At 53.0% G+C, this 15,729-nt stretch overlaps 4 protein-coding genes across 5 annotated transcripts; 2 read left to right on the forward strand and 2 right to left on the reverse strand.

Annotated features, from left to right (window-relative positions):
* Positions 1-58: 58 nt before the first annotated feature.
* On the reverse strand, positions 59-6,516 carry PSME3 (proteasome activator subunit 3). The gene is made up of 11 exons (XM_065039418.1): positions 6,312-6,516; positions 5,853-5,885; positions 5,491-5,553; positions 4,872-4,976; positions 4,521-4,569; positions 3,808-3,920; positions 2,916-2,984; positions 2,645-2,712; positions 2,444-2,498; positions 2,113-2,199; positions 59-1,645 (listed from the first exon to the last, which is right to left on the reverse strand). Exons 1-11 carry the CDS (start codon positions 6,351-6,353, stop codon positions 1,565-1,567), a joined length of 765 nt encoding a protein of 254 aa, XP_064895490.1. The 5' UTR covers positions 6,354-6,516; the 3' UTR covers positions 59-1,564.
* Positions 6,517-7,046: 530 nt separating this feature from the next.
* Positions 7,047-11,598, forward strand: BECN1 (beclin 1). The gene is made up of 11 exons (XM_065039348.1): positions 7,047-7,226; positions 7,316-7,383; positions 7,903-7,961; positions 8,287-8,377; positions 8,623-8,759; positions 9,012-9,206; positions 9,411-9,557; positions 9,704-9,853; positions 9,940-10,000; positions 10,388-10,530; positions 10,847-11,598. The coding sequence occupies exons 1-11, from the start codon at positions 7,100-7,102 to the stop codon at positions 11,013-11,015; spliced, it is 1,347 nt and encodes a 448-aa protein (XP_064895420.1). The 5' UTR covers positions 7,047-7,099; the 3' UTR covers positions 11,016-11,598.
* Positions 11,113-14,966, reverse strand: CNTD1 (cyclin N-terminal domain containing 1). Of its 2 annotated transcripts, none has more exons than XM_065039402.1 (7): positions 14,483-14,966; positions 14,183-14,258; positions 13,787-13,955; positions 13,350-13,512; positions 12,758-12,849; positions 12,280-12,376; positions 11,113-11,944 (listed from the first exon to the last, which is right to left on the reverse strand). In XM_065039402.1, the coding sequence occupies exons 1-7, from the start codon at positions 14,652-14,654 to the stop codon at positions 11,787-11,789; spliced, it is 927 nt and encodes a 308-aa protein (XP_064895474.1). In that variant the 5' UTR covers positions 14,655-14,966; the 3' UTR covers positions 11,113-11,786. The 2 variants fall into 2 exon arrangements, with proteins under 2 accessions (XP_064895474.1, XP_005513678.2); XM_005513621.3 differs by having other exon boundaries at positions 12,758-12,902.
* LOC135576086 (cytochrome c oxidase assembly factor 3 homolog, mitochondrial) lies at positions 14,957-15,637 on the forward strand. Its single transcript, XM_065039444.1, has 2 exons — positions 14,957-15,206; positions 15,292-15,637. Exons 1-2 carry the CDS (start codon positions 15,005-15,007, stop codon positions 15,402-15,404), a joined length of 315 nt encoding a protein of 104 aa, XP_064895516.1. The 5' UTR covers positions 14,957-15,004; the 3' UTR covers positions 15,405-15,637.
* The last annotated feature ends 92 nt before the right edge of the window (positions 15,638-15,729 follow it).

The following is a 15,729-nucleotide window of genomic DNA, read 5'->3' on the forward strand; positions in this document are numbered from 1 at the left end:
AGAACTGAGGTTCACACTGCACGGCCTCAGAGCTCAGCATCACACACAAGGGGCTGCCTTAAAAGAATTCCAAGTACCTTGTTTTAATTTCTTGACATGGTAAAAGTTTACATACTTTCATCTGGCAAAGAGAGCCGAACAAATTAAAAGGAATCGATACAGAGAAACACAAGGGGATGTGCTGCTCCCAGACAGCAGCCAGAACAGTTGGTTTGTTACTAAATATTTATTAGCGGGAAGACTAAGAGTTGACTTACTACAAACAACAACAGAAGAGTCTATAGCGAGGGCCAGCGGCCCCTCCACACGCCGGGCAAATCCCTGGGAAACCAGCAAGAGACAACATGGCTCTTAATGTGGAAGCAGGAGAAACAAAAATGAAGTTAAAAAAAACAAGAAAAAAAGAAGGGGAGGGAGCTCATTCCATTTGCCACCGTTGTTACAATGAGGGTAACACAACTATCAAGGTTACTGCACAATAAACGGGTGTAACAGCGAGACCCGGGAAACAGCGAGGTTCCTGAAATAAATGATTTTGTGTTCCCTGAATACGGGACTTAAGTAGAAATACTATAAATAAGAAAATGTTGGGAGCCTGCAGCTTTATGGGCCCACTTGCCAGACACAAAAACTGAAGCAACACAACCAGTCATTTCCAAAGGGGTTTGTGATGGACCAGGAAACGTTCCGGCGGCCTGAAAGAGCGACCAGGCGCACGCACGAGCGCGGCCTCCGCAGGGGAAAAGGTCTGAAATTGCATTGGGGGATCGGCCATCGTCACCCCCCAGCACCGGCTGTCACGGGGAGGGGGGACAGCAGAGCTGGGGGTGACCAAGTCTGGAGACTATCGGGAATTTAGGATCGACCTCCGGCCTCTCCTTTCCGTCCACCTGGACAAAAGCACCTTGTGCTGAAGGGGCACTGGGATGTGTGCGAAGTAACGCTGGGTTCAGCCAAGAAAGCGGCTCTAGTCAAATGGTAAACAGGAGCAGGAGCCGCCTGAGCTCAGCCCAGCCAGGCCTAGTTCCAAGCACTGATTTAGGCAGGACTGGCAAGGCAGACGGATGAGAGGGAGCCGGGAACGCAGAGCGGAGCACTCAGCGGCACCAGAGCGGGCACAGACGGGGCAGGTTCCCCTCTTTGCAGAGCACCAGCGGCTGAGAGGCCCAAGCATGAGCTTCTCCCCCACCGCCTGGGCTTGCTCTCAGGCTTAAGAACCATCTGCCCCAACCCCAGAGACCCCAGTGAAGCCTACGGACAAGGGCTTGGTTCTACTGTGGTTCTCACTCGGGTAGGAAGAAAGGCGTGAAGGAATGTTCCTGCGGGGCTGGTGCTCTCGGGGGGGCCCAAAGTGGCACGGCCTCCTCGTCACCAGTTACTAGAGGGAGGGAGAACTCCTGAGACCTGAACAAAACCAATCACAAAACTAGGCGAGAATTGCTTTAGTTTAACTAAGAATGCGATACTATTTCCAGCCAGTTTCCCGTCTCGATAGTCACGTAACAAACCAAGGCAATGACGGTCTTGAGTTGACTGAACAGTTCTCAAGTTCAAACGTTGACACTTAATAGAGGGTCTCAGCATTGCTGCTCCGAGGCCTCTTGATCTTCTCAATGTTTTTAAGGATCATGTCATGCAAAGTGACCTGCAAACAAGGGAGAACAGGACTCAGACAAGAATTATAGAATGATTTTGGTTAGAAAAGCCCCTCAAGATCATCGAGTCCAACTGTTAACCCAACCCTGGCACTAACCCATGTTCCTAAGAACCTCTTCTCTGCCCAGTCGCCCGCTGTTCAGCTTTCCCAGCGGTTAAAACAGCAGCACAGCTCAGCCTGGCACCACCATCAACCCCTATGTGCAACCACACACCTTGTGAAGATTAACGGCCTCTTTCAGCCAGGCTTTACACTAAAAAGAGAAGATTTATCTTTACAGCCCTCGGGAACAGCTCGTTCCACACAAAGAGCTTCGGATCACAGAGGTGGAAGGAATATTTTGCGCTAGACTCGCGTGAACGCTCAGTTGGAAACACCTGCAGCTCTGGGAAGTGGTGCAGAGGCAGCAGGATCAAAAGGGCGCTCCCCACGGCTGAGCTCTGTTTTTCACTTACATATTGATTCCTCAGCTCTGAAATGATCAGGCGCAGGCTGATGTACTCCTTCTCGTCGATCTCTGTCACCGTGCGGCGGTAATCCTCCTGCGGACAGCAGAGACGCGGCTGAGCGGCCTGAGCTCGGCTCTGCCTCCCAGACACAAGCAAAGCTCCTTCCGCACAGGAACTGCCCCTTCCTCCCGCTCTCCTCCAACCAGCTGTAACCCTTGTACAATCCCACCTCTCCCCCAGGACCCTCAGCTCCAAAGGCACAGTGACCAAGTGGCCCAAAGAGTCCCAAAAAGCAGCAGGGTGCAGTGCGTAGATCTTCACTTCGCTGTTTACTTACCACGTGAGGGTACTTAGCTATTTTGGAAACCAACTTTGCTCTTGTGATATAATATCTGGTAGGAAAAGGGAGAGAATAAAGGTCAGATAAAGAACATCAGGCTCAAGCTGCCCTAGAAAACCTGGGGAACCTTCCCCAAGCAGTTTCCTTTTCCCAAGAGGATTCCTGCCCCAAAGAAGGAGCCTGTTCTTGCATGCCTACCTAGAAATCTGGTCCAGGTAGGATGCGGCCTCACTCTCCACAGTTCGAAGCTCAGCAACTGTTTCCTCCTGCAGGGAAGACAAGGAAGCCATGAGCTTCACGAGACTGCAACACGTCTCAGCAGTGCCATGTCAAGCTTGGGTCTGGGTTTTAAAACCTAAACCAGGCCCAGGACTGCAGCTGCTGGACCCCATGAATGGAAAGATTCAGAGGAACCCAAGAGGTCCGTGTCCCTGGAGCACAGTTCCCTCCTCCAGCAGTGGTGCCTCACCTGAATGGAAACACCAAAGTTGTTTCCATCTTCTATCCTGGGGATGAGAAGCTGCACCCACATTTTCACCTGTGGTGGAAAGATCACAATGCTGATCAACTCCAACGTCTCCAGAGATGTCTTACCAAAAGTCACCGGGTCATTTGCCATGCAGTTCCTGATAAACTGCAGGTCCTTCACACTCATGCAACACTTCTGAGATTATTTCCCACATGGCTGGGATGCCGCACAGCGCAGTGTCTGTGACTGTGCAAAGGGTGAAGAGGAGCCTCAAGGAAGGAGTCGGCACAGCAGCCATCATCCTTCAGCAAGTGAACTACGGAGCTCCTCGAGGGCTCAGGAAAACATCGTTTCCCTCCACCTACCTCCCAGACACTTTTAGTCACTGCGATGCAAATCCTGCCTTTCCTCCTCTACAGAACAGAGTCACAGGATGGTTTGGGTTGGAGGGACCTTAAAGCTCCCCCAGTGCCCCCCCTGCCATGAGCAGGGACATCTTCACCAGCTCAGGGTGCTCAGAGCCCCGTCCAGCCTGGCCTGGGGTGTCTCAGGGATGGTTCATCTACCACCTCTCTGGGAACCTGGGCCAGGCTCTCACCACCCTCAGGGCAACAATTCCTTCCTCATGTCCAGCCTGAATCTCCCTCCTTTAGTTTCAAACCATCACCCCTTGTCCTACCACAACAAGCCCTCCAAAAAAAAGTCTGTCCCCATCTTTCTTCTAAGCACAGAAAGGCCGATATAAGGTCTGCCCAGAGCTTTCTCTTCTCCAGGCTGAACACCCCAACTCTCTCAAACAACACAGAGGGGCTGCTCCTTCCACCCACAGCATCTTTGTTGTCCGGGAGCAAAACCATCCTAAAAACTCCACCCACTCCAGCGCAACACCCACCGTGTTACACTTCTCAATGAGCAGCCTGATTTCTGGTTTCACTTTCTCAATGATGTCCACCAGCTGCTGGTTGCTCTTCAGCATCCCGTTGGGCATCACAAACACTTTGGTACCTGAGGACAGAGGAGAAAACCACTTCACGTCAGCGCCACGTCACAACAGTTGCGCCAGGGGATCGGACCGAACGTCCACCCGAGTGTTTTATCTCCCGAGTTTTATCTCCTGCCAAGGCCAGCATGGACAGTGAGCCCGGTTGTCGCTAACCTGCGGGGAAGGGGAAGTCTGATGTGGGATAACAGCGATTGCCACAAGGGAAGGAAAAGAAAAACACGGAGATGAAAGCTGGAGAGCTCCAGGCTGCTGAGATTGGGCATAAAGGACCTTCCTGCTGCACGTGTATGAGCCGGTTCTGCTGCAGCTCAATCCAAAGCCTGGCGTCCTCCTCCAGACAAGGAGAGCTCTCAGCACACAGATCAGCAAGCCAGGCTCAAGCAAGTGCTACTTATGTCTATCAGAGAAGCCCTAATTATGCTTCTAAGAGCCGGAACGTGACTCCTCCACAACAGAACGTCCGCAGGTCGCAATCTGAGAGGTCTCGGGGACGGGTCTGCACGAGCAGCAGCTGCTGTCAGGACAGGGCAAGCGGGGTGCAGGTGACTTCACCCCCTAAGACACGGCGCAGGCAGCAACACAAGAGACGTGGGGACTCTTACCCTGAAAGGTCTCTTCGCGGTCTTCCAGCTTCCTCTTTTTCATATTGGGCTAAAATATACAAAACGTTTTACTCACAAACTACTCAGAAGCTGTAACAGTGTTGCAAAGGAAACAAGGAAAACTTTAGAGCCTCTCTGCTGCGCTCGTGGTTCCTAAATATCGTTATTTAACAGGAAAGGAGGACTACAGAGCACAGCGTTACTTCTTCCCAGGCTCGAGAGACCAATTCCTAAAGCCTTTGGGAGAAGCAGGGCCTGATATTAAATAAGAATCTTCTCCTCCGGCACACAGCAAGCCATGCAGTTTTAATTAAGAGAAGCAGGGAATGGGAGCCAAGAGGGTAACCCTACCCCGTCCAGCCCATCGTGGCTGTTGGTGAGAAGAATCGGGTCAGGCACTGGGAGGTTCATGTCCGAATGGATCTGAGTGAGATCGTGAATATTCAGGATCGGCTCCTAAAAAAATAAAGCGGGTTCGTTATTTAATTACGAACTAACCAACTCTGCCACACCAAACACAATGAGACAACTAAAGATTCAGACCTCCCTCTTATCCAGCCATAAAATAGGGATGAATGAAAAATAAAAAGTCTAAGAATGAAAAAAAAAGCCTAACAATAGGCCTGTGAGGAGACCTCCCTCCACCCCAGAGCAGCGCGCGGGGTCCAGCCTGTGATCAAAGCCACCAGCTGTCTGCAGCGCTGGAGTCCCGCAGCATCGCCAAGGACAGCCCGAAGCTGCCGAATGCGTCAGAGAGATAAATGTGGCGAGCACACAAAGAAAACTGAAAAAGGAAGCACCCCCTCTAGAGCTAAGAGCACTCCAGTGCACGCGAGGAGCAGACCTGCCGCTGCGTGTCTTTGTAAGGAGGCAACACATGCAAGACAATACGCAGGACGAGACCTGCCAGGTTGCTTTCAACACGTAGCTTGAAAAGGAAAAAGGATCCAGAGCGCAACGTCGACCTTACCTTGAGGAACCCATCGAGCTCCAACAGCTTCTTTGGGAAAAAGTTTGCCACCAGGTCTTCAGCCTGAGAGAGAAAGAACAGAGGACGGTGTGAAAAAACGGCGTGAGGTTCCTGCTAGCGGGCAAGAACACCAGGGAAACCAGGGAAACCAGCTGCGCAAAGGCAGGAAACAGGAGAGAACGCAAGCTGCGGCAATCGCCAGGGCAAACTGAGGTGAGAAGGCACCAGGAGGGATGCGAGGGACAGGTGGCTGGAGCTCTGAGCGCTGCGGAGCTGCCAGGAGAGGCTCAAACGGCCCTCAGGACTGTCGGAAAAACGTCATAAAACTCCTATTGCTTCTGGGCAGCGGCAGAGACACTCACCTCGCTGGTGATCCGCTCCCTGAAGGAGTCAACCTGCGGAAGGGAAGAAGAAACAGTTCAGAGCCGCTGCGGGGATGCGGGGCTCAGCAACACCGAGCCCTGCACCCTGCAGCCGGGGAGCTCGGCTCCAGCCCGAGCCCCGGGGCGCTCCAGGGGCAGCTCCGCCCCCGAGAGCCGGCGGGGGAGCCCGCCCGCCTCGCCCGCGCTCCAGGCCGCTCCAGCCGGGCGAGGGAAGGCGCGGGGAACCGGGAACCGAGCAGCGCCCGCTCGGGCCGACGAGGATCCGCCGCACCTCGGGAAGCGATCGGGGCGGCCGCGGAGAAGCCCCGTCCGCACCCGCGGAGCGGCGGTACCGTGTGTGTAGCGTTGAGGGGGGAGGCACAAACCGGGCGGGCGGCCTCACAACCAACGGCCGGGCCGCAACGGCGCCGCGGCCTGAGCCGGCGGGGCGGGTCGCACCTTGAGCTTCACCTCCGGGTCCACCTTGAGCAGCGAGGCCATGGCGGCGGGTCCGGGTGGGTCCGGGTCGCTCCGGGTCTGGCAGTTCCCGCGGGGCCGCCTGCGCCGCCGCCCCCCCCGCTCCTCCCTCACACACACACACACACCGGACCGGCGCCGCCGCCACCGGAAGTGACCTCACGCCGCGCGCCCGCCAATGCCGCGCGCCCCCCGCGTGACTCCCCGCGCACGCGCTGCCGGGTCCTGGCCGCTTCACACACACACTCTGCACTGAACCGAAGATATAAACAGCGGCGCTCTTTATTTTATCAGCGCTGGGGATAAGAGCTTTGATCTTGAGTTGCTTGCATTCACATAATTATTGAATGTGCATCACAATTTTTGAAAATTTTGACATTATACTAAGAAATAATTGGTGATGACGCGTATAATTGTCTAGTTTCCTACTTACGCCTATTAATTATTGAATATAGGCTAAGCACTCTGCTTCTAAACAACGTATCGCTTCATCTTCTGCCTCCCTCTTGCGCAGAAGGATCGAAAACGCGAAAAATACCCCCTTGTCTAAAACCTGGAAAATATCCTTCGTTTTGCAAGTGGTCAGAAGATATTTATTATGTTAATTGGTTATATTGGCAACTTCTCTTCACAACCACCCGCGGGGGAATGGCGGGCGCTGCCCTATCGCCCTGCTAGGACCGTGTCGTCGTTGTCGTGTCCCCCCCCCCCCCCGGTGTGTGCGTCATTTCCGGTGCGCGGCCATGGCGGAGCGGGCGCGGGGCTGAGCGATGGAGGGGACGCGCCCGCCCGCCTGCACCACGCAGGTGAGCTTCGTGTGCCAGCGCTGCAGCCAGCCGCTCAAGCTCGACACCTCCTTCAAGATCCTCGACCGCCTCACCATCCAGGAGCTCACCGGTACCGGCGGGGCGCGGGGGGGGAACCGGCAGGGGAACCGGGAGGGGAACCGGGGGGCGCGGGCCGCGGTGACGCCTCCTCTCCCGTAGCCCCGCTGCTGGCGGCAGCGCCTGCCCGGCCCGGGGACGCGCACGAAGAGGAGAGCGGCCTGACGGAGGTACGGGGGAGGCGGGAGCCCCATCGGTAACGGTGCTCCTCTCTCCGGTGGCCGTGTCTCCTTTTCCCGCGACCATTTTCCCTCCCGGTGACCGTGTCCCCCCCCTCCCGGTGGCCGTTTTCCCTCCCTCCTGGTGAGAGTGCCCCTCCCCTCCCGGTGCCCATGTCCCCCCACCCAGTGACCATTTTCCCTCCCCTCTTGGTGACTTTTCCCTCCCCTCCCAGTGACCGCTTTCCCCTCTCCTGGTGACCGTGTCCCTCCTCTCATAGCGGCTTTTGTCCCCCTCCCGGTGGCCGTTTTCCCTCCCTCCTGGTGACAGTGTCCCTCCCCTCCTGGTTTCTGTTTTCCTCCCCTCCCGGTGCCCATCGTTCCCCTCTCCCGGTGCCCATGTCCCCCCCACCCAGTGACCATTTTCCCTCCCCTCTTGGTGACCGCTTTCCCCTCTCCCGGTGACCGTGTCCCTCCTCTCATAGCAGCTTTTGTCCCCCTCCCGGTGACCGTTTTCCTCTCACCGCACAGGAAACCTTCACAGAGAACCGACAGGATGGCGTCTCCCGGAGGTTCATCCCGCCAGCCAGGTACGGTCCCACCGCGCTGGTCCCGGTCACAGGCGGGTCCCACACGGCCCCCAGGGGTGTTACCGCCGGCGTCACCGCGCCGCCTGTTCCTTGTGACCCCGAGGGCTCCTCACAGCGAACCCCCCGGTGTTAGGTCACTGCTCATTAGCTCCAAATTAACGCAAAGCGCTGTCACGCTAGAGCCCTCCTGACCCGCGGGCTCCCCGGCCTCCTGTGCCTGTTCTTCCGCTCCGACTCTGGAACTAGTCTCAGGTTTAAAAGTTTAGCGCTAGAGCTGGCTCCTCTAGACCCTCGTCGCTCAACTCTTGACTAAATTCCTTCCAAGGATGATGTCGACGGAAAGCGCCAACAGCTTCACGCTGATCGGGGAGGCGTCGGATGGCGGCACGATGGAAAACCTCAGCCGGAGGCTCAAGGCGAGTGTCCGTGAGCTGGTAAACTTGGATGCTTTTGAGCAGAGCATCAGTTTTTCTCAACGTTCTGCAAAATTAAATTGTAAAGTACCTGCTGGTATTTGTGTTGCTGAGTAGTTCAGTAAAGCTGGTTTATTTTAATTCAAAACTTAACCTGTGAAAAATACTTCACCGACTGAAGAGTTGCGTGACTGTTGAAAGCAGGTGCCTGTGGTTCTGCCCCAGCTGAGGGTGAGCTCTCCCCGCAGGTGACCGGTGACCTGTTTGACATCATGTCAGGACAGACAGACGTCGATCACCCTCTGTGCGAGGAGTGCACAGACACGCTGCTGGACCAGCTGGACACGCAGCTCAACATCACCGAGAACGAGTGTCAGAACTACCGGTGAGTGAGCCGGGCGCGAGCTGACACCGCGCTGCGCTAGCTTGAAACCCAGGAGAAACAATCAGAGCCAGGCCTAAGTCTTGACACAGCCGAGCCTAATTGTCTGAGGTTCAATAAAGCCAAGTGCTGGGTCCTGCATGTGGGTCACAACAACCCTGTGAATGCTGCAGGAGAGCGGCTGGAACGTGCCCGGTGGCAAAGGAGCTGGGAGTGTTGGTGACAGTTTTGGTTGACCGTGTCACTCTCCTTTAGGAGATGCCTGGAGATCCTGGAACAAATGAACGAGGATGACAAGGAGAAACTGCAGACAGAACTAAAAGAACTCGCGCTGGAGGAAGAGCAGCTGATCCAGGAGCTGGAGGACGTTGAGAAAAACCGCAAGACGGTGGCTGAAGATTTCGAGAGAGTCAGGGCAGAGGCCGAGCGGCTGGAGCAGGAAGAAGCTCAGTGAGTGAACAACAACTGCAGCGTAGGGCAGGGAATTTAGGGAACAGATAAATGAGATTATAACACGGAGAAACCCGTAAATAATGCACAAATGCAAGTGGCTTGTTCTTTGCAAGATTAAAAAACAACAGCTGGTATATTGTGTGAGCAACCACCGTTCGGTAAGAGCCTGCACTGAGTGTCTTGTCGTGCTTCTGTTAAAAGGTATCAGAAGGAATACTGTGAATTCAAGAGACAGCAACTGGAGCTGGACGATGAGCTGAAAAGCGTGGACAACCAAATGCGCTACGCCCAGATGCAACTGGATAAATTAAAGAAAACCAACGTGTTCAACGCGACCTTTCACATCTGGTAACGTAGATGCTGGGCAGCCTGTTCCAATGCCCCACAGCCCTTTGGGGAAGACATTGTTCCCAAAATGCAACCTCAGCCTCCCCTGCCCTTCTCTGAACTCACTCCTGCCCCACTGCGCTTATTCATAATTCCTCTTCTCGCAGGCACAGCGGCCAGTTTGGCACAATAAATAACTTCAGGCTTGGCCGCCTCCCCAGCGTTCCCGTGGAGTGGAACGAGATCAACGCCGCCTGGGGACAGACGGTGCTGCTGCTCCACGCGCTCGCCAACAAAATGGGCCTCAAGTTTCAAAGGTACGTGCGACATAACAACATGTTTTACTTCTGACGCAGATAAAGAGAGTTTGACTCACCTGCCAGTGAATCCTCTCTCCTTTCAGATACCGCCTGGTGCCGTATGGGAACCACTCGTATTTAGAGTCTCTCTCAGACAAATCAAAGGTAAGAGAGATCCTGAACAAATCGAGGACGCTGACCCTGAACGCCACAGAGCTCTGGGGCACGCAGAAAACAAACTGAGCTCTTTATGAGCGTATGGTACAGGAGAAACAGCTGCCCCAGCTTCTCCAACACAATATCTCGCTTTGTATCTATATAAACTCACTCGTTCTGCCACTCAGTAGCATTAAAAACTGACAGGACTTGAACTATGTGCTGCTGCTGGCCCGAGGAAGAGACTGTCACCTGGGGTGATTGTTGGTGACTGGGAACCCCAGCCCACACTTACCACAAACCATTTCTAAGCATCCTGTGACAAACGTAAGCCTTACAAGAGACTACGGAGCTGCGCTGAGCGCATCTGAAATGGAAACAAATCTCTTTTTCCAGGAGCTGCCCTTGTACTGTTCCGGAGGCCTGAGGTTTTTCTGGGACAATAAGTTCGACCACGCGATGGTGGCTTTCCTGGACTGCGTGCAGCAGTTTAAAGAGGAGGTGGAAAAAGGCGAAACTCGGTTTTGTTTGCCCTACAGGTGAGTGTTGCTGTAGAACGTGTCAGATTAACACCTGGTGCGCCGTCCTGTGCAGCACTAACCGACCTCAGGACCAGCCCCGTCCCTTTGGAATCATCTGGTGTTCTTTAAAGTGTGCAGGATTTGCTCTTAATTTAATTGAAATGTAAAGCTAGATCCTCAGGGAAGACCTGAGGCTTGCTGGACTTCCTGTAAAAACTAAGTATTCTTACGTATAATAATACGAACATCAGATTTAAATTTTAGTATTTGATGTTGTCTTGAAATTAAATGCCTGCAGTGGTAACGCGCTAATAAAACTGTGTGTGCGATCCAGGATGGACGTGGAGAAGGGGAAGATTGAAGACACAGGTGGCAGCGGTGGCTCTTACTCTATTAAAACGCAATTTAACTCCGAGGAGCAATGGACAAAAGCACTAAAATTCATGTTAACTAACCTGAAGTGGGGCCTTGCCTGGGTCTCATCCCAATTCTATAACAAGTAACCACGTCAAGAACTCGTCCCGGCAGCTGCAGAGCGTCTGCATTTTGTTGGAGAAAGTAAAAATCAAGATGTCTTTTAATATTAACCAGTACAAAATGTTTACAATACCAAAAATCCACAAGACACTTTATTTCAAATACCGTTATTACAAGTAGTGTATAGAAAAGCAATATGTAAAGTTATATCATTGAGCTGAACAGAATAATTAAAAAGAATCAGCTATTGAATAGATGCTGAACTGGTACTTTTGGGGTTTATAGATGCGTATAAACTGCTGTTGAACCTAAACCACCAGTACTTTGGTTCTGTTACACCTTAAAACACAGGTTAGAAAAGCAAAACGTGACAAACGCGGGGAATAACGTGGAATAACTCACGGGAGTTCTGCTTCTCATTAAAGACGGTTTGAAATAAAATCTTTTCTAAGTCACATCAGCACTTCTTTGTGCCCCGAACTTAAGGAGGTTTGACACTGTTTAACATCCTGTTCGCTACTATGATGTTAACTCTGTAATGCTTCCTGCAGCCTGTTCTTGCACTGAGCTGCACAGAGTAAATAATAAAAACACTATTCTACACAAAAATTGCTTTCATTTAGCATCCCGAAAGGACGAGCTTTTCTAATTAACACCTAACGTGAAATATCGCGGAATGCCTGGTGTTGGAAACCAAAAGTGAACCCAAGTTGTGCAGAATCAGGGAAAAGGGACCGTTAGCAGCAGCGTAACGGTTTGCTGCTGCCACACAAGCCTGGCTGTTGAAGATATTCTATTTAAGACGCAAAATTCTGTTCTCTGGAGCTCTTGTCCCGTGGATCCCGTGGCGCTGCCTCGGAGTGGTGCCGCCGAGGATGTGCGTCAGCACCGCGTAAGAAAATTCTAGGATACTTTGCGAAGTTATGCCAGTGATAGAGTTTAAATGCTCCACAACCTTAAAAATAAATGAAGATACTTCTTTACAGCGCTTAATTTACAGATGTGCTTCTAAACCCAAGTCTAATGGGAGTAATCAGAATTATTTTGGTTGGTAAAGACCTTTAAGATCTGAGACCAACTGTTCCCCGCCCTGGCACTAAATAGTTTCCCTGAGAACCTCATCTATGTGTATTTTCAACCCCTCCAGGGCTGGTGACTCCAGCACTGCCCTGGGCAGCCTGTTCAATGCCCCACAGCCCTTTGGGGAAGAAATTGTTTCTAAATCCAACCTCAACCCCCCCTGGCGCAACTTGAGGCCGTTTCCTCGCTGAACCCCCCAGGCCCCTCTACCTGCTTCCAGTGCCCGGGGTGGAGTACGAACACACTCGTGCTGATGATTCCAACAGCCAAGAGCATGGAATCTTCCTTCACTGTCAAAAACTTGGATCTGCAGAAGTAAAAGCATCTTTCTGGTGTAAAACGATGCTACTTTTACGCTTCAAAACCACGTGTTTCTGGAATGGCAGTACAGCCTATGGACACGCTGGCTCATTCAGTCCAAATAAGGTGCGATTAACTGATAGTGGTAAAGCTGGAGTTTTATGATTAAGTTAAACACTTTCCTAACTTGCCCGTAAAGCTAACGTAAAGCACGTTGCTTTGAACCGGTGAATAATTAATAACACTAAAAACCCCCAAATTAGAATATCTTAAAACCTAAAAAAAAAAAAAAAAAGGCATAATTGGAATTATGCAGCTATTTCATAGTTTTTTTCAGGGTTTTAATTTCAAATAGTTATTTTAAGCAATAGTGCCATAAACCACTTACACCTGCAGCTTGTTTGGTGTCGGATTTTCGATGGCGACCTTCAACAGCGTGTCGTAGATGGTGTCTCTCATGAGGTAGGAGAAGTCCAGCAGCTGGATACACATGAAATGCAAAGGTTGTGCAGGCAGCAAACAGCCGTTGTGTCCTGGCACAGAGACCAGATACGTGCTTCGAGTCATTAAACCGAATTAAAAAGAAGCGTGAAGATATTTTAAGAGAGGGATGAAGATTTCTGGTCGCAACTGCCCTTTGTTTCTCTATCTCGGAATAATTTAACTCGTTCTGAAATTCAGGTTGTCTCTGGGCAAAGGAAACGGTTGATTCATTGTAGAAAGTGTGGCTTTACACCACGGTTTGGAGGTTTTAAACTCTTTAATCTTTTACTGAATGAGTCGCAGCTGGCTGCCCACCAACACACATCCGATTCTATTAAGGACAAAGTTCTCATCCAAAAAATAACACCCCGGACAAGCAGAAGTTTCATTTGCCTTCACAGGATACAAAAATCTGTAATACATTTTGGTTCTGATCAGTAATAGCTCTCATGCCTTAAAAAAATAACCCTTTTCCATTCTCTTCTACTAATTCTTACCTAAAACCTCCAGGAGCAATTCCACGTAAGCCAAAGGGGTCGACACGTTGATCTGGAAGCGCAGAGTTTTCAAAACCGCAAGCTCCGACTCCAGCAGTTCCTGCTTAGTGTACGAGTACTTTAGGGACTGCAGAAATTCCAAAGCGGTGTCACTGTTTACTACCTTAAGAGGGAAATAAAATGACAAATTATCTTCTATGCAATGAGCCCTTTACTTTTTTTTCCCAGCACTGGGAACATTTCCTAAGAAATTGTTACTTGATGAGCGATAATCTGCCCTAAACGGAAAAAGTTTAGGTCTCCATTTCAATATACTTTGTGTTTCACTACCACTAGTGTCTTTCCAAGAGGAAATCTAGTTTTTAACAGAGATTAATGTACTATGTAACTTATCACATTGCTAAAAAACCTTGTAAGAGAAGGTTTCACTGGCTTACATTGTAGTGTAAGGAAAGTTTGCTGGCGAGCTGAACGCACGACACGAGCCGCAGGACAAAGGTGTCGTGGATCTGATCCTGCAGAGAGCGGCAGCTGCTGCCGTGTCCTTGGTCACGACTTTTAACCTTCCCTCCAGAGGAGATTTGTTCTATTTGCTTCATCATAAACCTGCAAAACCCACAGTGGCTAAAAAACGGTTCTTTTCTGCTATGAAAAGGAAGAAAAGTGATTCTGCGTGTACCTGGAATATACAGCTAACTGTTAATTCGCATTAAATGAGTAGAGACAAAGCTCTAGACACACAAAAATATATTATACATTGCTTGAATGAGCGGTATAGAGTGCATGTAGTGGAAAGAAATGAGAAATGCACTGAACGTCAGGATATTTATTACCTTTCGAGCAACTCCACCGCTTGGTACCTCACTGATTGGTCCAAGTGCCATTTTTCAGACAAAAGGAATATAAATTCTGAAGAAAAAAAAGTGCAACAGTCATGCAAGCCCGTCACCTGGATCTATTGCACAGCTGTTAACAGCACAGGAGATAATTATGCAGCTGTTGACTGTCCCAGGAGTTAATCACACAGCTATTAACCATCTCAGGAGGTAATTATGCAGCTGTTAATCATCCCAGGAATTAATTACACAGCTGCTAATTACCCCAGGAGTCAGCTGTAGCTGATAAAGTCTCACCCACTATCTGTGCCTCTTTGAAGCACCCAGCCTGATCCGACAGCTCGCTCAGGTACTGCTCGTTTTCCGTGGCCAAATGGATCAGCGTATCCTCAATGATCTCCGGAGCCACCTCACCAAAAATGGGGCCTGAGTCCCCACACCGGGACCCCGCCCGCACCGGGGACCCCATGGGGCAGCTCGGAGGCCTTACGGACGATAATTAATCCACTAAGGGCCACAGAGTTTTGTCCCGGCCGCTGGGAAAGGCCCCGGAAGGCCGCGGAGGAACCGGAGCCGGCGGAGGAACCGGAGCCCGCGGCCCCTCAGCGCTGAGGCCGCTCCCGGGTGCGGCCCCGCCTCAGCGCCTTCCCGGTCACGGGACCGCGCTCCGCCAATCAGAGCGCGCTCCTTCCGCGGCCACGCGCCGGGCTGCAGCCAATCACTCGACGCCCCGCTCTCCTGCGTCGCCCTCTCGGCTGTCAGCCCTCCCCCGCCGGATGTGACGTCACCGCGCGGCGCGGAAGCGGCGGGGCAGGGAGCATGGCGGCGCCGCGGGAGCCGGGCGGGGAGGCGGCGTTCGCGCAGCGCATCGACCCCGCGCGGGAGCCGGGGCTGAGCCCCGAGCAGCGGCTCCTCATGGCGCAGGTGGAGCGCGCCCAGCGCCAGCGGGCCCTGCAGCGCCGGCTCCGCGGCCGCAACGTGCTGCTGGCGCTCGGCATCGGCGCGGTGGCCTTGGGCATCTGTATCCTGCGGGGAGCGGGGCCGGGGTGGGGGGGGTCGCGCCGCGGCGGGGCCGCGCCCGCTGTTTTCCTTAACGGCTCCCGCAGACGGCTACACCTTCTACTCGGTGTCGCAGGAGCGGTTCCTGGACGAGCTGGAGCAGGAGGCGGAGGCGGCGCGGGCGCGGGCCCGGGCGCGGGCGGAGGGAGCGGCGAGTTGAGCCCGGAGGGACCGGACCCGGGAGCGAGTTACGGGGCTGGGGCACAGGGGAGCGGCCCGGGCACGGGGCAGCCGCCCCCGCGGGAGTCGGGGCCTGCGCAGGGCTCGGTGCGGCCGCGGGAGGGGTGGGGCCCCCCCGGAGGAGCCGCTTTTCTGCAGGAGAGCAGCAAGGACTCGCTCCTGGGTGCCCGGGCGCCCATCACTTCCCACAATAAACACCCTGTGTGGAGCCGACGTCGGCACCCGTTGGTAACGCAGCTGGTGGCCCAGCTCTGGGTCTCCCCCCGCCCCGACTCGGGTGTGCTGGGATGGCGCAGTTCTCTGTG

The sequence above is a fragment of the Columba livia genome, chromosome 23 (genome assembly GCF_036013475.1).
Source record: "Columba livia isolate bColLiv1 breed racing homer chromosome 23, bColLiv1.pat.W.v2, whole genome shotgun sequence".
Lineage (NCBI taxonomy): Eukaryota > Metazoa > Chordata > Aves > Columbiformes > Columbidae > Columba > Columba livia.